Source organism: Phyllobates terribilis, unplaced genomic scaffold, assembly GCF_046119375.1.
Source record: "Phyllobates terribilis strain yellow unplaced genomic scaffold, ASM4611937v1 Scaffold_4__5_contigs__length_816908805, whole genome shotgun sequence".
Taxonomy (NCBI): domain Eukaryota; kingdom Metazoa; phylum Chordata; class Amphibia; order Anura; family Dendrobatidae; genus Phyllobates; species Phyllobates terribilis.
The window spans coordinates 379814377-379834457 of record NW_027362764.1 but is presented as its reverse complement, the minus strand read 5'-3'; the positions used below and the strand labels follow the sequence as shown (position 1 = coordinate 379834457).

The 20081-nt window shown below is 47.3% G+C and overlaps 1 protein-coding gene across 4 annotated transcripts in view; it reads right to left on the bottom strand.

The window, feature by feature from the left end:
• Positions 1-20081, bottom strand: part of EPB41L4B (erythrocyte membrane protein band 4.1 like 4B) — a 1171543-nt gene that overhangs the window by 11798 nt on the left and 1139664 nt on the right. For all 4 annotated transcript variants that reach the window (XM_073678479.1, XM_073678478.1, XM_073678481.1 and 1 more), the window contains one exon: positions 5474-5628. In XM_073678479.1, coding sequence (XP_073534580.1) covers positions 5474-5628 — 155 coding nt within the window. The remainder of the gene's footprint in view (positions 1-5473; positions 5629-20081) is intronic.

Here is a 20081-nt window from a genome sequence, read left to right as displayed (position 1 = left end):
TGTCAGAGCAGAGCAGAGGAAGAGGAGCAGAGCAGCCCCAGAGAGAGAGAGGAGAAAGCAAGAAAGACCCAGAGGGGGAAACAGAAAAGGAACTCTGAGAACCCAAAGTCCATCAGCGGGTGAAGAGTTGGCATTAGGGTACCGGAACCCAAGCTGGTGGGGGCAAAAGCACACCCTAGCCAGAGACCGGAGGCCATGGGCAGCGTCTGCCACGGCCACCCACCACATCCACCCCGAAGGCATACCACGTGGAGGGTCAGGGAACCCAAGGCCAAGGGTCTCCCAACAGAAGGCCCGAGGGAGCTGGACCTGGGTGGATCACTAGTGGGGACGGCCAGAGAAAGGACAGAAGGAGAGCTCAGGGTCACGCTCCGGACTCGCTTGGGGGTTGGCTGGATCCAGGACCTGGTGGATGCAGCACGGCTCGGGAGGTCACTTGAAGCTGGAGTGACCGGAACATCAGCAGTGAGTAAACACCCTAAACTGCACAACCCGACTCTGTCTTCATTTAACACCTATGCTGCACCACCACAACCCCCATCCTCTGCACCTGACCCCCTGAGGCTATACCCCACCCGTTGGGGGTTATACCATCACAAGCTGCACCTACACCATCAGCCTCAGCGGACCCTGCTGCAGCGGCGGCCATAGTGACCGCAATACAACGGGTGGCGTAGTCGACAATAAAGAACTTAATAACATCTGTAGGACTGCCACATACAACTGAGTTTGACACCCTGGGCACGGACCGGGTCACAGCCACTCGGAAGACTACAACTCCCATCTGATCCGGCTCCGGATATTCCCCCTAAAGAATATGGCCCAGGGGGTGCGTCAACTTTGGCGTAGTCGGCAGGATCTCGTGCCCGCAACACCCGGGTACTGCGTGCCTGAAGAAAAGTGCAAGTTTACCTCAAAAAGAAGTCTCCTGCCGGTTCCGGAGGGTCCCCGCCATCGGACTCCATCACCAGTCGATTCCCGCCGGTTGTCCGCCATTAACAGCGTTTTCCCGCCATCTGCAGAGTTTCCCGCCACTGGGAAGCGATTCCCGCCATTTCCAAAGGTTTCCCGCCTTGGAAGAGCGGACGCCATTATGGGCGTGCCAGAGGGTGGCGAGAGGCCACCTCCCATCGTGGGCCAGGACCGAAAATGGCGCCAAAAGTGGAAACCGCCCCCACCAACAGAGACTGTGATGCTAGAGGTGTCTGTCAGCGTGAAAGAACTGCCCCTGGAGCTGACAATCACTAAGTGGCCCCGGGACCGCCCTCGAAGGGGGAGGAGACGAAAGAGAGAGAAAAGATGGGTGCCGCTTGGAGCAGTCTAGAGCGAGCGCACCCGGAGGCAAGAAGCCTGGAGAAGAGTATCGGAGGAGCTTACCCGGAGATGGCGAGAAAGCAGAGCAGCACCGGCCCGTTGGCCAGGAGCCTGCTAGAAACCGAGGAGGGAGAGCAGAGCAGCACCGGCCCGCTGGCCAGGAGCCTGCTGGAGACAACAGTAGGAGAGCAGAGCAGCACCGACCCGTTGGTCAGGAGCCTGCTGGAAACAACGACCCCACTAGGACTAGTGGAGGTCCTAGCACAGCTCCCCCGAGACCGGGAGTGTGCACAGACCGCTCTGGAGGGCCTCGCAAGGAGGATGGCCCGGGTGCAGCGAGAGACGTTGGCGGAGTGGAGCCGTGAGATGGCCCAGCAGACCGAGACCTGTCAGCGGAGCACGCCACCCGAGACGAGGAAACAGACCGCCTCTGAGGATGGCGCGGGAGGATTGAAGGCCGGAGACGGCGCCGAGAAGGGAGCCGAACGAGTGGAGGCAGGTAAAGGGGACGTCTATACCCCAAACCGGGAAACCGCGTACCTGCCCCAGCTCCCCGTCGCAGAGCCCGAAGTCTATCCTGCCGTGCCCGTCGCTGCAACGTCACCGCCGCAAACTAGGCCTCAAACGGGAGCCGCGACCCCTGTGACGTCACACGCCTCGACCCCGAGCGTGACCAAGCAGGAAGTACCACCAGCCTGGTCGCAAGGCCTAGTACCCCCGGGCGCCGCAATACCAACAGTGCCCCCTACCTCCGCGGAGCCCCCGGCCTGGTCGCAGGGCCAAGTAGCCCAGGGCGCCGCCGTCCTTACGGTGCCCTTCACCTTCCAGATACCCCAGGCCTGGCCGCAAGGCCCGGGCAACCCGGGCGCTAACACCACCGCGCCCATAAGACCAAGAGTGCCGCATCTGGGAGAGGACCTGTACGCCCAGCACACGTGCCCGGATGGGCAGCCATTTATATGGCCACCGGAGTTCCACCATCCCCGACTCCGGAGAGAGAGACCCCTGGATGAACCCCTGATCCCGGCTCCAAAGCCCATGAAGAGGATCTCGCCCCCGCTAGCGGAAGCGCAGTTTGAGTGGGACCCCACCGGAGAAGATCTTATGGGGTTCACTCAAGAAACTCGGGCAGCTGCAGCGGAGCGTGCTGAGTGCTGCCGCCAACAGCTCGAGGACTTCGAGAGGGAGCGGAGAGAGAGGCGGGTCCGGGAACAGCAAGCTCAAGTAAGGAGCGCGGAGCAGAAGAGCCGGGCCAGGAGAGACCCCCGTGCAGCGCATAGTCCCCGCACCACCGGGACTGTGATAAAGTTTAACCTGCAGCATGGGTGGGGCTTCATCCGAGACCACCACACCCTAGGCGACGTCTTCGTAACCAGGAGAGACGTTGAGTCCCACCTACCGGAGGGACACAGAGGTCGTGACCTTTACATCGGGGACGAGGTCACCTTCACCCGGCACAAGTGTGCCAAAGGACCCTACGCCCTCCATGTGCATCGTCTGACGGAGGAAGAGCTGCGGTGTGAGGAGGAAGAACAAGAGGACCCGGACGGGTCTGAAACTAGAGTTAAAGGTAACCATAAAGCAAGAGCAGGAGGACGCCGTCGTTAAGTACAGCGAAGTAGAAGCTGTATATAATTGCCCGTCGGGGCACTGCGAACTGAAATTGTTACTGTTGCTAATATAGTCCCCGTTGGGACCAGCAAGTGTGAACTGTTACCCGTATTTCCCTAAATCCCACTGACCGAGGACTGAGAGCGGTCATTCCTCCCTAATACCTGGCCGAGGACTGAGAGCGGCCATACCCCTTGTAAATAGTTGCGCGTCCTAAAGCGCCCCCTACCGGTTTTATAGGAAAGCCACGAGTTCCAAAGACTGTCGCACTTTACCCGGTCACACGTTGCACAGTGACCGGAGGAGGAGCCAGAGGCGACGAGAATGTTTTATAAGAATGTTTTGCTGCTAATGTATGTTATTTTATATGTTTATACGATGTTGTTGATATGGAAAAAATTTTGTATGTTTTGGTGTTGCATATGTCTTACAGCCCGAGGACGTGCTGTGATTTACCAGGGGGGAATGTAGCACCCTGAGGATTCGGCTGCTACAGGGGTATTGCACCTCAACCCAGAGGTGTGATATTCCACTCCCGGGTAAGGATGGAGTGTGGAACTGAGCTCGGTAGGCTGCATGCACTACACACATCCCATTTCCGAGGAGCAGACCGACGGTACTCCCACTTAGAAATGTGCAGGTACGACCGAGTCTGTTCCTGGCTGGAGTGGGAGGGGGGTGGAACATCCCAAGTAGTGTAGGGGCAGATAGGGGGAGCAGCCTGGGTAAAGATAGGAGCTCATTGGGTGCTGGTCACCTGAGCTCACACATAGAGGGTGTATATAAGGTGGGCACCATCAAAGAACAGGGTCAGTCTGTCATCCTTTTGTCAGAGCAGAGCAGAGGAAGAGGAGCAGAGCAGCCCCAGAGAGAGAGAGGAGAAAGCAAGAAAGACCCAGAGGGGGAAACAGAAAAGGAACTCTGAGAACCCAAAGTCCATCAGCGGGTGAAGAGTTGGCATTAGGGTACCGGAACCCAAGCTGGTGGGGGCAAAAGCACACCCTAGCCAGAGACCGGAGGCCATGGGCAGCGTCTGCCACGGCCACCCACCACATCCACCCCGAAGGCATACCACGTGGAGGGTCAGGGAACCCAAGGCCAAGGGTCTCCCAACAGAAGGCCCGAGGGAGCTGGACCTGGGTGGATCACTAGTGGGGACGGCCAGAGAAAGGACAGAAGGAGAGCTCAGGGTCACGCTCCGGACTCGCTTGGGGGTTGGCTGGATCCAGGACCTGGTGGATGCAGCACGGCTCGGGAGGTCACTTGAAGCTGGAGTGACCGGAACATCAGCAGTGAGTAAACACCCTAAACTGCACAACCCGACTCTGTCTTCATTTAACACCTATGCTGCACCACCACAACCCCCATCCTCTGCACCTGACCCCCTGAGGCTATACCCCACCCGTTGGGGGTTATACCATCACAAGCTGCACCTACACCATCAGCCTCAGCGGACCCTGCTGCAGCGGCGGCCATAGTGACCGCAATACAACGGGTGGCGTAGTCGACAATAAAGAACTTAATAACATCTGTAGGACTGCCACATACAACTGAGTTTGACACCCTGGGCACGGACCGGGTCACAGCCACTCGGAAGACTACAACTCCCATCTGATCCGGCTCCGGATATTCCCCCTAAAGAATATGGCCCAGGGGGTGCGTCATATGCATGTGTCACACAGCACATGGCCAGATAAGGTTGTAAAATGTTAAAATGACATTTCCCGGTGAATGCATTTGTCACAGTTGAAAGCAATGCAAAAGTGCAAAAACGCATAAAAAATGCTACTTGTGAACATAGCCCAAGGTGTGGAGGAGTATTTTTTTGGGGGGTTGTTTATTTAAACCTTATACACAAGTCTTTACCCTGGAAAGGAACTTCCTTAACATATTTCACAGGAAAGCAGTTTCAGTTTCGTTTTTGAACGTTTTATTGTGAGCCCGTAAAAGTGGCTTAATACCTCTGACCACGTTGTTGACAGCAGTGACCTGGGGGTCAGAAATGCTTCCTGGGGCGATCCCCATGCTGTCCCCATGTCATTTGAGCACTGTCACTATCGTTTTGGGCACTTTTTAGGCTTTCTACAGACTGCCGGGGGTGCCACCGCAAAAATGCTCGGGTCTCCCATAGACTAACATTGGGCTCGTTGCTCGGGTCGAGCACCCGAGTATCACGGCGAGCTCGGCCCGAGCTTCGACCACCCGAGCATTTTAGTGCTCGCTCAACACTAATTAATACAGTTGTTATATGAACAAATAGTAAAGTGCTGGCTTTTTTCGAACTACATTGCCTAAAAATTATGTTGCAGCCTTGTTTTATTTTCACTATGACAATTGGATAAACTTTTATTTAAATGTTATTAAAGCATTACTTCACCAAAAACTATATTTACTGTTTATTTCATTCTGAGTTACATTTGCATGGGACTAAGGCTTTGTAAAGTAGTAGTCTAACTTTATTGTATGGCCATAAATAAGCAATACAGCATAACATTTCTATGCATAATAGCATCATAAAATATTGCTAGACACCTTTTAGTAAATTTACCTGTCTGCCTTTGATGTGTGTAAAGATTGTGTTGTCTGCATTGTTTGTGCTTGGTTCATCAGTTGCCTTGGAGTCACCATGTGAATTGCTGGTGAATGTCTCTTTGGGGAAGGTTCTGCAGAGTATTGTTCCAATGGAGTATCTAATAAATCCACCTGCAAAATAAAACAGCCACATAAAATACAGTTGCCTTGGTAATACATCTTACTCTCAAAAGCTTTTGTCCGTCTCCTTCCCTCTATGTTATACAATACTCTTGTGGGCGGTGGTGGGAAGTTGGCAAAAAAACTGCTAAAAATTACCGTTACAAGATTCCAAATCTCTACGTATAGTGAAATAATCTTGGATTTGTGTATATATAAGTGGAGGCAAAATGCATGTAAAAAACCACACTAAAAAAAGAAAATGAAAAGAAATACAAGTAGCCTAATATGTGCAGAAATGCTACAGAAAGTTTGCAAGATCAAAAATTTACAAAATATTAATTGTGAGAGCGTAGCCTAAGGGCTCATTCAGACATCAGTGATTTTTCTTGTATGCAAAACCCCAAAAATGGGCAGGACAAAATTGTTGGCACCTTTCCAAAATTGCAGGTAAACAATTTTGTTTCAAGCATGGGATACTCATTCAAACTCATCTGTGGCAAGCAATACGTGTGGACAATATGAAAATCACACATGAAACCAAAAAAAATGGGGAGAAGTTGACTAAATCTGTGCATTGTGTGTCTGTGTGTGCCACACTAAGGATGGAGAATAGAAAGAGGAAAAGAGAACTGTCTGAAAACTTGAGATCCAAAATTATTGAAAAATATCAACAATCTCAAGGTTACAAGTCCATCTCCAGAGATCTTGATGTTCCTTTGTCCATGGTGTGCAACATAATCAAGAAGTTTACAACCCATGGCACTGTAGCTAATCTCCCTCGACGTGGACGGCAGACAAAAATTGATGAAAGGTTGCAACGCAGGCTAGTCTGGATGGCGGATAAGAAGCCTAAATCAAGTTCCAAAGAAATTCAAGCTGTCCTGCAGGTTCAGGGTGCATCAGTGTCAATGCAAACCATCCATCAACATTTGAATGAAATGAAACGCTATGGCAGGAGACCCAGGAGGACCCCACTGCTGACACAGAGACATAAAAAATCTAGACTTCAAATTGTCAAAATGCACATGAGTAAGCCAAAATCCTTCTGGGAAAGTGTCTTGTGGACAGATGAGACCAAGATAGAGCTTTTTGGTAAAGCACATCACTCTATTGTTTACTGAAAACAGAATGAGGCTTGCAAAGAAAAGAACACAGTACCTATTGTCAAATATGGTAGGGGTTCAAAGATGTTTTGGGTTTATTTTGCTGCCTCTGGCACTGGGTGCCTTGATTGTGTGCAAGGTATCATAAAATCTGAAGATTACCAATGGATTTTGGATCGCAATGTAGTGCCCAGTGTCAGAAAGCTGGGTTTGCATCTTTGGTCTTCCAGCAGGACAGTGACCCCAAACATACTATTAGAAGCAGCAAGAAATGGATGGAAATAAGGCACTGGAGACTTCTGAAGTGGCCAGCAATGAGTCCTGATCTACACAAAGGGTCAAAATTGTTGGTACCCCTCGTTTAATGAAAGAAAAACCCACAATGGTCACAGAAATAACTTGAATCTGACAAAATTAATAATAAATTAAAAATCTATGAAAATGAACAAATGTAAGTCAGACATTGTTTTTCAACCCTGCTTCCACAGAATTAAAAAAAAAATTAAACTCATGAAATAGGCCAGGACAGAAATGATGGTACCCCTGAAAATAATGAGACAAAAGGGACATGTTAAATCAAGTTGTGTCCACTAATTAGAATTACAGGTGTCTACAATCTTGTAATCAGTCAGTGGACCTGTATATAGAGCTACAGATACTCACTGTGCTGTTTGGTGACATGGTGTGTACCACACTCAACATGGACCAGAGAAAGCAAAGGAAAGTTGTCTCAGGAGATTATAAAGAGAATTATAGAAAAGCATGTTAAAGGTAAAAGGTTATAAGACCATCTCCACGCAGCTTGATATTCCAGTGACTACAGTTGCACATATTATTCAGAAATTTAAGATTCATGGGACTGTAGCCAACCTCCCTGGATGTGGCCGCAGGAGGAAAATTGATGACAAATAAAAGAGACGGATAATATGAATGGTAACAAAAGAGCCCAGGATAACTTCTAAAGAGATTAAAGGTGAACTTCAAGCTCAAGGAACATCAGTGTCAGATCGCACCATCCGTCGTTGTTTGATCCAAAGTGGACTTCATGGGAAATGACCAAGGAAAACATCATTGTTGAAAAAAAAATCATAAAAAAGCAAGACTGGAATTTGGCAAACTACATGTTGATAAGGAACACAGCTTCTGGGAGAATGTCCTATGGACAGATGCGACAAAAATAGAGCTGATGTGCCTTGCCAAAAACTTCCATGTTCACAGATGGAAAAATTAATCATATTCAAGAAAAGAACACTGTCCCTACTGTGAAACATGGAGGAGGTTCTGTTATGTTCTGGGGCTGCTTTGCTGTATCTGACACACGGTATCTTGAAACTGTGTAGGGTACAATGAAATGTCAAGACTATCAAGGGATTCTAGAGAGAAATGTGCTGAGAAATGTGCTGCCCAGTGTCAGAAAGCTTGATCTCAGTCGCAGGTCATGGGTCTTGCAACAGGATAATGACCCAAAACACACAGCTAAAAACACCCAAGAATGGCTAAGAGGAATACATTAGACTATTCTGAAGTGGCCTTCTATGAGCCCTGACCTAAATCCTATTGAGCATCTTTGGAAAAAGCTGAAACATGCTGTCTGGAAAAGGCAACCTTCAAACACGAGACAACTGGAGCAGTTTGCTCATGAGGAGTGGCCAAAATACCTGTTGAGAGGTGCAGAAGTCTCATTGACAGTTGCAGGAATCGTTTGATTGCAGTGATTGCCTCAAAAGGTTGTTCAACAAAATATTAAGTTAAGGGTACCATCATTTCTGTCCAGGCCTATTTCATGAGTTTAATTTTTTTATTTGTTCATTTTCATAGATTTTTAATTTATTGTTACTTTTGTCAGATTCAAGATTCTGTGACCATTGTGGTTTTTTCTTTCATTAAACGAGGGATACCAACAATTTTGACCACGTGTGTTAATCCCATTCCTAAGGTTGGGAAAAGGCAACCTTCAAATATGAGAGACCTGGAGCAGTTTGCACAAGAAGAGTGGTTAAAATTCCCAGTTGAGAGGTATAAGACGCTTCTTGATGGTTATAGGAAGCAATTTATTGCCGTTATCTATTCCAAAGGGTGTGCAACCAAATATTCATTTGAGGGTGCCATCAATTTTGTCTGGCCCATTTTTGGGGTTATGAGTGAAACTATGTCCATTTTGCCTTTTATCTCAATTTTTTTTTGTGTTGTTTCAATACACACAAAGGAAATAAACGTGTATAACAAAACACGTGTAATTGCAATAATTTTCTGGGAGAAATACTTCATTTTCTAGACCAACTTCAATGGTGCCAACACTTTCGGCAATGACTGTATATATGTATAAAATATACAGCTCTGGCAAAAATTAAGAGACCACTGAGCAGTTTTCTATTGGAAAGCATGGAAAGACTGGTGGAAAGCATGCCAAGACGCATGAAAGCTGTGATTAAAAATCATGGTTAGTCCACCAAATATTGATTTCTGAACAGTTCCTGAGTAGAGATGAGCGTTGTTCTACTCGAACTGTTCGCCAATCTCAAATTCGAGCTGTTTTGGGCGGTGTTCGAGCCGTTCGGCGAACACGAACAATTTGATAAAAATTCGGCTGTTCGAGGTTATGTTCGATAACTGTTCGTGCACCAAAATCATAACTGGATTTTTTCTCAGTAATGATGAAAATTAATGTTAATACGCAGTTTGAGTGTACAGCGGGGTGGGGGGAGGGGCAGGGGATGGATCTCTGCAGGAACAATGAAGATCTCCATTTTTTTTTCTCTTTCCCGCATTTGCAGTGGGGAGGTGCAATCTGTCAGCCTATCAGCAGCGCACACACGGAGCGAAGTGCTTTTTTTCACACAAGCAAGGGCATGTGTCATTGGCAGTGTATGTCACATGTCCTTGCCCTATAAGACCAAGCCATTTTCCCCGTCGCCACCATTTTCTCACTGCTGCAGCTGCGTGTTAGACGGCACCGCTGTTGCTGTGTGCGCTATACCTTGTTAATTTCAAGCCAATTTTCGCACAAATATACAGATAGCTTGGGAGTAGGGAATAGTTGTGATTGCAGTCCTTTTAAGGACTAGGTTACAGCATTTCCTACGACTTTTATCAGGGAGGTCTGTGCTCTTAAATAGATAGGTTGTGGGAGTAAAGACTAATTGTAATTGGAGTCCTTTTCAGGACTAGGTTACATCAGTTCCTATCAGTTTTTGCCAGGCAGGTCTGTGCCAGTGCTGTGCAAGTTTTTTTTCACAGCATTTGGCTGAATCTAGCAAAGCTAATCCTTTTTGGCCTATTGCAGAGTGTGTTAGTCAGTGGAGTAGCCTATCTGTGCTGCAAGATATACCACCTGTGTATAGAATACCAATTTTTTTACTGCACCTAGTGAAGTAAAATCTTTTGGGCATAGCATCATTCTATTAGTCCATCTATACTGACCTCCATCAGGTTGCAAATTAAAAATAATTTTTATCTGCATCTACAGTACCTCTGAAAAAATATTTGGGCTTCTAGCTGTGTGTGGGACTTGTTGTATTAGTCCATCTATACTGACCTCCATCAGGTTGCAAACTGAATATATTTTTTTCTGCATCTACCGCTGAAAAAATATTTGGGCTTCTAGCTGTGTGTGGGACTTGTTCTATTAATCCATCTATACTGACCTCCATCAGGTTGCAAACTGAATATAATTTTTTTCTGCATCTAGCTCTGAAAAAATATTTGGCCTTCTAGCAGTGTGTCGGACTTTCTCTATTAGTCCATCTATACTGACCTCCATCAGGTTGCAAATTAAAAATAATTTTTATCTGCATCTACAGTACCTCTGAAAAAATATTTGGGCTTCTAGCTGTGTGTGGGACTTGTTGTATTAGTCCATCTATACTGACCTCCATCAGGTTGCAAATTAAAAATAATTTGTATCTGCATCTACAGTACCTCTGAAAAAATATTTGGGCTTCTAGCTGTGTGTGGGACTTGTTGTATTAGTCCATCTATACTGACCTCCATCAGGTTGCAAATTAAAAATAATTTTTATCTGCATCTACAGTACCTCTGAAAAAATATTTGGGCTTCTAGCTGTGTGTGGGACTTGTTGTATTAGTCCATCTATACTGACCTCCATCAGGTTGCAAACTGAATATATTTTTTTCTGCATCTACCTCTGAAAAAATATTGGGCTTCTAGCTGTGTGTGGGTCTTGTTCTATTAATCCATCTATACTGACCTCCATCAGGTTGCAAACTGAATATAATTTTTTTCTGCATCTAGCTCTGAAAAAATATTTGGCCTTCTAGCAGTGTGTGGGACTTTCTTTGTTAGTCCATCTATACTGACCTCCATCAGGTTGCAAATTAAAAATAATTTTTATCTGCATCTACTGTACCTCTGAAAAAATATTTGGGCTTCTAGCTGTGTGTGGGACTTGTTGTATTAGTCCATCTATACTGACCTCCATCAGGTTGCAAACTGAATATATTTTTTTCTGCATCTACCTCTGAAAAAATATTTGGGCTTCTAGCTGTGTGTGGGTCTTGTTCTATTAATCCATCTATACTGACCTCCATCAGGTTGCAAACTGAATATAATTTTTTTCTGCATCTAGCTCTGAAAAAATATTTTGCCTTCTAGCAGTGTGTCGGACTTTCTCTATTAGTCCATCTATACTGACCTCCATCAGGTTGCAAATTAAAAATAATTTGTATTGCATCTAGAGTACCTCTGAAAAAATATTTGGGCTTCTAGCTGTGTGTGGGACTTGTTGTATTAGTCCATCTATACTGACCTCCATCAGGTTGCAAATTAAAAATAATTTTTATCTGCATCTACAGTACCTCTGAAAAAATATTTGGGCTTCTAGCTGTGTGTGGGACTTGTTGTATTAGTCCATCTATACTGACCTCCATCAGGTTGCAAACTGAATATATTTTTTTCTGCATCTACCTCTGAAAAAATATTTGGGCTTCTAGCTGTGTGTGGGACTTGTTGTATTAGTCCATCTATACTGACCTCCATCAGGTTGCAAATTAAAAATAATTTGTATCTGCATCTACAGTACCTCTGAAAAAATATTTGGGCTTCTAGCTGTGTGTGGGACTGGTTGTATTAGTCCATCTATACTGACCTCCATCAGGTTGCAAACTGAATATATTTTTTTCTGCATCTACCTCTGAAAAAATATTGGGCTTCTAGCTGTGTGTGGGTCTTGTTCTATTAATCCATCTATACTGACCTCCATCAGGTTGCAAACTGAATATAATTTTTTTCTGCATCTAGCTCTGAAAAAATATTTGGCCTTCTAGCAGTGTGTCGGACTTTCTCTATTAGTCCATCTATACTGACCTCCATCAGGTTGCAAATTAAAAATAATTTTTATCTGCATCTACAGTACCTCTGAAAAAAATATTTGGGCTTCTAGCTGTGTGTGGGACTTGTTGAATTAGTCCATCTATACTGACCTCCATCAGGTTGCAAATTAAAACTAATTTTTATCTGCATCTACAGTACCTCTGAAAAAATATTTGGGCTTCTAGCTGTGTGTGGGACTTGTTGTATTAGTCCATCTATACTGACCTCCATCAGGTTGCAAACTGAATATATTTTTTTCTGCATCTACCTCTGAAAAAATATTGGGCTTCTAGCTGTGTGTGGGACTTGTTGTATTAGTCCATCTATACTGACCTCCATCAGGTTGCAAACTGAATATATTTTTTTCTGCATCTACCTCTGAAAAAATATTGGGCTTCTAGCTGTGTGTGGGTCTTGTTCTATTAATCCATCTATACAGACCTCCATCAGGTTGCAAACTGAATATAATTTTTTTCTGCATCTACCTCTGAAAAAATATTTGGCCTTGTAGCAGTGTGTCGGACTTTCTCTATTAGTCCATCTATACTGACCTCCATCAGGTTGCAAACTGAATATATTTTTTTCTGCATCTAACCCAGCCAATAGTTTTGGCCTAATACCACAGTTTGGCCACTCAGCTCTGCTCGGTTACCATCCATTGTTTTTTTGTGCAAACAACTCCAGAGTTGTGAATTAGTTAACCACCAAAATGAGTGGAAAAAGGCATGCTGCTGGTGGAAAGGGGAATAGGCGTGTTGGGAAGGGGAAAAAAGGTTGTGTCCGTGGGGTAGGTGTTAAAGCAACAGTAACATCTGCAAAAGAAAGACCATCCTCCAGCCAAACTAAAATGTCTACTTCTTTTAGCGGACAATGTGATAAGATCCCTTTCTTACGGCCACGCCAATCGCTACAAATTCCAGATGAGGCACAAAAACAGCAGGTGCTTCAACGGATATCAAGTGCTCCTTTAAGTGGGCTCTCCTCCACATCAACTTCAACATCACAAATACTCCAGTCCTCAAAGGTGTCACCCAAATCGCACTTGCTTCCTCACAGCTCCCAAATCTCCAGCTGCCCATCTGAGTATGAGGTAGAACAGATGGTTGAGTCTGCAGAGCTGTTTACTCATACTATAGCCTGGGAATCAGAGGTCGACTCCAGCGCTTCTGTGAATCCAGACGAGGAAATGATCTGCACTGATGCCCAGAATCTTTATGAGTCGGATCCAGGACCAGACGCAGAAGGTTCTGACCATAATGTAGACCCTCATTCCCAAACTGTAACTCCTGTTGGTGGAGACAATGAGGAAGACGATGATAAGACTCAAATACCTGATTGGAGCGACAACTTTAGTTTTTTGTCAGGGCAGGAACAGGTTGGCTCTGAGGACGACGGGTGTGATAACACACAGGGTGATGATGATGAGGTTGGAGATCCCACTTACTGTCAACCCACAGTCAGCCAAGAGATGAGGTCAGCAGAGGAGGTGGAGGAAGATGCTAGTGACGACGAGGTCAGGTTGCGCCTTCCTGGACAGAGACGTAGTACTGGAAGCACGTCAACAACTGCATCCTCAAACACAACTCTGCCTCTCACCACAAGTCGTGGTGGCTCTTCAGGTCGCATGGGTGCTAAGCCTTGCATAGCCTGGGCATTTTTTCAGATCGATAAAGATGACCCAACTCGTGTTATCTGTAACATTTGTCAGCAAAAGCTAAGTAGAGGCCAAAAAATAAATAGTTTGAGTACTTCATGCATGAACCGGCACATGGACATGAAGCATAAGTTGCAGTGGGAAGCTCAGTGTGCTACAATGCGGCCTAGCCGGCCGGGCCAACCACCGTCTGCCATATCTTGTGCATCCGCGGCCTCTTCATCCTCTGTGACTGGGGGGACAGCAGTCACACCTGTTTTGGGGTGCAGACCTGCCACCTCTTTACCCGCAACAGCCAGCGTGATTGGCAGGTCATCATTTTCTTTGGAGGTGGTAACAGCAGCTGGTGTTGAGCGCTGTCCGACATCGATAGCACCACCTTTGGATCAAGGCAACCTAACATGTCCGCCTGCATCTTCCTCACAGACCGGCAGTTTGCCGGGGACACCCTTATCAACCCCGTCTAAGCACAATAGCCAGCCCTCGGTCCCTCAGATGTGGACAAGTAAAAGACCATTTCCTCCTAGCCATGAGAAAGCTAAGAGGTTGAATTTCACCATCTGCAAGCTCTTGGCTACAGAAATGCTGCCTTTCCGCCTGGTGGACACAGAGGATTTTCGAGACCTTATGTCCGTCGCAGTGCCCCAGTACCAGATGCCCAGTCGGCACTACTTCTCAAAGAAAGGTGTGCCTGCGCTCCACCAGCATGTCGCACACAACATCACCGCTTCTTTGAGAAACTCTGTGTGTGACAGGGTGCATTTCACCACAGACACTTGGACGAGTAGGCATGGACAGGGGCGTTACATGTCGCTGACTGGGCACTGGGTAACTATGGTGACAGCAGGACAAGGGGCTGCTGTCCAAGTCTTGCCGTCCCCACGAGTTGTGCGTCAATCCTCTTTATGTCAAAGTTCCTCCACTGCTTCTGCCTCCTCAACCTCCTCTCGGTCTTCCACCTGCACCCAAAGCCTGTCTGGTCATGCCACAAGCTTTCTAACTGCGCAGAAGGGATCCTGCACACCTCCTTACTATGCTGGCAGTAGGGCTCAACGTCATCAGGCGGTTTTTACATTGAAATGTCTGGGAAATGTGAGTCACACAGCTGAGGAGTTGTGGTCAGCTCTGGAGAACCAATTTCATGAATGGTTGTCTCCACTGGACCTGAAACCAGGGAAGGCCGTGTGCGACAATGCTGCAAACCTGGGTGCGGCCCTTCGCCGGGGCAATGTCACAAACGTGCCTTGTATGGCTCACGTGTTGAACCTGGTTGTCCAGCAATTTTTAGCCCACTATCCCAGACTAGATGGCCTTCTGCAGAGGGCACGGTCGCTGTGTGCTCACTTCCGCCGTTCGCATCCCGCAGCTCAGCGACTTACATCTCTACAGAAGTCGTTGGGCCTGCCACTTCACCGGCTAAAATGCGATGTGCCTACCCGGTGGAATTCAACTCTGCACATGTTGCAGCGACTGTGGCAGCACCGACAAGCCCTGGTGCAATACGTTCTGACGTATAGCCTGGGCCAACGAGATTCAGAGGTGGGGCAAATCACGCTGGAGGAGTGGTCTCAGATCAGGGACCTATGCACCCTTCTGCACAGTTTTGAAATGGCGACGAAGATGTTTAGTGCTGACGATGCCATTATCAGCATGACTATTCCGGTGAATTACATGCTGGAGCACATGTTAAACAGAATTCGGAGTCAGGTGGTGGCACAAGAGGAGGTGGAGGAAGTAGAGGAGGAGGAGTTGTATGCGGAAGGGCTAACATCTGCAAGGTCCAGATGGTCGGCAGCACCAAGGCGGCAGGCATGTGAGGGTGGGGGAGATGGTTTTACCAGGGCGCATGGTAGCAGCCAAACTAGTGAAGAAGGTGCAGTAGCCCAGGAAGAAGTGGAGGACGAACTGATGGAAGACTCATCAGATGAGGGAGACCTTGATCACATTTCTGTTGTGCGAGGTTGGGGGGAGAGGACAGAGGAAGGAAGCATGATTGTTACCTCGCCACCAACACAACAGGGACTTGGTGCTCCTGGATGCGCAACACACATGAGTGCCTTCTTGCTGCACTACCTGCAACATGACCCTCGAATTGTGAGAATTAGAAATAATCCTGACTACTGGGTTGCCACACTGTTAGATCCCCGGTACAAAAGTAAATTTGCAGAAATTATTCCTGCCATAGAAAGGGATGCACGCATGCAGGAGTATCAGCAGAGACTGTTGCAGAATCTTACATGTGCTTTTCCACAAAATAGCAGTGGTGCACGTAGTGAATCTCACAGTTCCAACTTGCCAACCGTGGGACCGTCAAGTGTTCAGCACTCAAACCGTAACAGAACCACAGTATCTGGTGGTAACATCAATTTTGCGGAATCATTTCACCACTTTTTTAGCCCATCCTTTGCAAGGCCACAGGAGACAAGAAGTCTGACACATAGTCAACGGCTAGAGACGATGGTACAGGAGTATCTCCAAGTAAACATTGAAGCCACGACTGTGTCACTGGACCCTTGCTCTTTTTGGGCTTCCAATCTGGATAAATGGCCGGAGCTAGCCACTTACGCCTTGGAGATCTTGTCATGCCCCGCAGCCAGCGTTCTGTCTGAACGTGTGTTCAGCGCTGCTGGTGGTGTGCTGACAGATAAGCGCATGCGGCTCTCCACTGATAATGTAGACAGACTCACGTTCATAAAGATGAACAAATCATGGATCCGAAACGACTTTTCTACCCCTGTGTCATCCTGGGGAGAGTAAAAGCTTGATGATTGTTTAAAATCACCCTACCAACCGTTTTAAGCTTTCAAATTACTAATCATGTTTATCTGTATCTTGACTGGAAAATAATTTGGGCTTTGTAGCAGTGTGCAGCACTGATCCTATTAGGCCATCTATAATAAGCTCCACCAGATTTAAAATTAAAAATAATTTTTAGCTGCATCTAGCCCGGAAAATAATTTTGGGGCTCCGAGATGCGCAAGACACATAAGTGCCTTCATGCTGCACTACCTGCAGCATGACCCTCATATTGTCAGAATTCGAAGTAATCATGACTACTGGGTTGCCACACTCTTAGATCCCCCAAACTTTTCGATCAACCTTTTCATTTTAATAAAGACCAAAAAAATGGTCATTTTTGAAATTATAAGCATTAGCAGGTTGTTAGAAACTGAAATCAAACAGTTTTCAACTCAAAACTTTATTCTAGGTGATGTTACATTTTCACATAGGACTCCTTGTTCGAAAGGAGCTTCTGAACTCTCTCGTCCATTGAATTTGTCAGGTTTTGGATGGTTTCTGCTTCAATTGTTTTGCATGAGGACAGAATACCCTCCCAGAGCTGTTGCTTAGATGTGAACTGCCTCCCGCCATCATAGACACTCCTTTTAATGATGCTCCAAAGGTTCTGAATGGGGTAGATGTCAGGGGAGCATGGGGGTCACACCATAAGTTTGTCCCCTTTTATGCCCATATCAGCCAGAGATGCAGATGTTTTATGTGCAGCATGAGATGGTGCATTATCATGCAGAAAAATTATCTTGCTGTGAAATACACGGTTCTTCTTCTTGAACCATGGCAGGAAGTGCTGTTTGAGAAAATCCACATACATTATGGAGTTCATCTTTAGCGCCTTCAGGGATCCTAAAGGGGCCGACAAGCTCTCTCCCCATGATTCCAGCCCAAAACATTACTCCACCTCCTCCTTGTTGGCGCTGTAGCCGTGTTTGCGTGGGGTGTCCATCAACCAGCCATCCTCCACTCCATCCATCTGGACCATCGAGCGCTGCACGGCACTCATCCGTGAACAAAACTGTTTTGAAATCAGTCTTCATGTAATGTTTGGCCCACTGGAGCCGTTTCTGCTTGTGTGAAGTGGATAGAGGAGGTCGACAGGATGGCGTATGCACAGCTGCAAACCTCTGAAGGACCCTGCATCTTGTTGTTCGGGGGACGTTGGAGGCACAAGCAGCTTCAAAAACTTGTCTGCTGCTATGACAAGGCTTTTTTGCCTCTGCTCTTTCAACCTGACGTAATTGCCTGTAGGAAAGAGTCCTCAATTTGCCCTTATCAGCACGCACACGTGTGTACTGTGAATCAGCTACATACTTCTTGATTGCCAAGACACTTCATCCTGATCATCGCACAATGTTGATTGTAGTCATGCCTTGACCTAAACACTCCACAATTTGTTGCTTCTCAGCAGCCGACACATCCTTTTTCTTTCCCATTTTGGCAGAAAATGTAGGCTGCTGAATAATGTGAGAGAGCCTTCTTAAGTAGTCTTGCCTTTCATTGGACACACCTGACAAACTAATTAGCACTGGTGTCTGCAATTGCTTACAGTGATATAAAGAGCCCTTACACACATCACCATCAATGAGTTTAACTGACAAACAAACAAATTCTTCCCTTATCACTCCTAAACACTTTTTGCATAATAATTTGGAACACAGTGTACATGTGCTTTTCCACAAAACACCAGTGGTTCACGTAGTGAATCTTACAGTTCTAACTTGCCAACCGTGGTCTGTATGGAGTTGTTCAATAAAGGGCCCAAAATTAAGATAACATAGATGGGAGAGGTCTCTATGAATAGGAATTCCTAGGTATTTGATACCCTGTGAGGGCCAGGCAAAGGGAAAGTTGGACTGGATGGAATCCTATATGGATTTGGGGAGGGAGACATCGAGGGCCTCAGACTTCGCTGCATTGATTTTAAAATTTGACCATGTAACAAAGTGATCTATTTCAGCCATAACAGCATGGATGGATATATGTGATTGAGTGATATATACTAGGACATCATCAGCAAATAGAGAGCACTTGTACTCGGTGCCTCCCACCTCAATCCACCTAATATTGGGGTTATGGCGAATTGATGAGAGCTGGTGCTCCGTCACTAGGATGTATAAGAGAGGGGACAGAGAACATCCCTGCCTTGTCCCATTGGTGATTGTGAAAGGTGATGAAAATGTTCTGACGCGCCCCCTGGGCCTTGGGACACCCGGAGCCGGACCCTTTTTAGTGGATGCTGGTGGTTGTAGTCTCCGTGGCGGCAACCCGGTTCCGTGGCTCAGGGCGGTCAAACCAGTGGCGGAACTATTTATGTGGTTTTGATGTTTAAATGTCCGACTACGCCACCCGTGGATTGCGGTCAGAGTGAACCGCCGCTCCAGGGCAGACCGCTGAGGCTGGTGTTGTGGGTGCAGCAGAGCGTAGCATAACTCCCCACGGGAGGAGTATAGCCTCAGGGCAGTGTATGCGGAGGATGGGGGTGATGGTGCAGGGCAGCAGCAGTAATGACACGGAGTCAGTGATGCAGTCCAGGGCCTTTACTCACAGTTCTTATTATCCAGACCACGTCTGCAGGTAACGGCTGCCCACGTCGTACTGTGCTCACCAGGTGAGGGGCTCAGACAACTCCCAGATAACTTTGGAGCGCTTCACAGGACCCCCTTTGTGTGTCCTTTGTCTGGCCTTTCTTACCAACCCTTCTGTCCGGCTGCCTCGGGCCTCCTCTTGGTAAACTTGGCGCCAGTTTCCCTGACCCTATGTGGTGCCTTTCTAGCGGGTGTAGCGAGGGGCTGCGCCACATAAAATGTCACAGCCTCCTGTTTCTAGCTGAGGGTCGTTTCCTGCCTCCACTAGTTTCGGGGACCGGTCTCCCCCTTTGGCCTGACCCCTCCACGCAGGTGGATTCTGGCGTGCGGTGGCGACTCGCCCGTCCGCACCCCTGAGATCCCTTCGTTCCTCGTTCCTGGAGCCTTCTCCGCTCCTCTTCCTTCCTTCTCCCTCTTCCAGGCCTGGGCCTCTGTTACTAGGCCCGCCTCCGGAGCAGAGCTCATGCAGAGCCCCTGCTCCCTGCCACTTCTGCTCAGACTTCTCTGCACTGAACTAAGATGGTGCCCACCTTTTATACTCCCTTCTCAATGCACCCAGGAACTGCTTCCTCCCTGCTCCTGCACTACAGGGTTCCCCTTCCTCAGTGTTCCCTCCCCCCACTCCAGCCAGGGACAGGGACTGTCGTGCCCATCTCAGGGGCATATTGGTCGCCCTGCCCCACGGCAATGTGGTGTAATGCATGCAGGTGTCGGGTCCTGATCCACACTACATCCTTACCTGAGAGTGAGATATCACACCTCTGGGTGAGGTGCAATACTTCTGTAGCAACCGAGCCCTCAGGGTGCTACAGTTCCATTTATCTTCAGCCTAGGTGACGTATTGCGATACAGGGCCGTGATTTTGGCTATAAAAGGGTCCCCTAGACCCCTACCCCAAGCTTTTTAAGAGAATCATATATGGCGTGCCAGGAGACTCTATGGAATGCTTTCTCAGCATCCAACGAGAGTATCTAATTACAAATTTTAAACTGCATC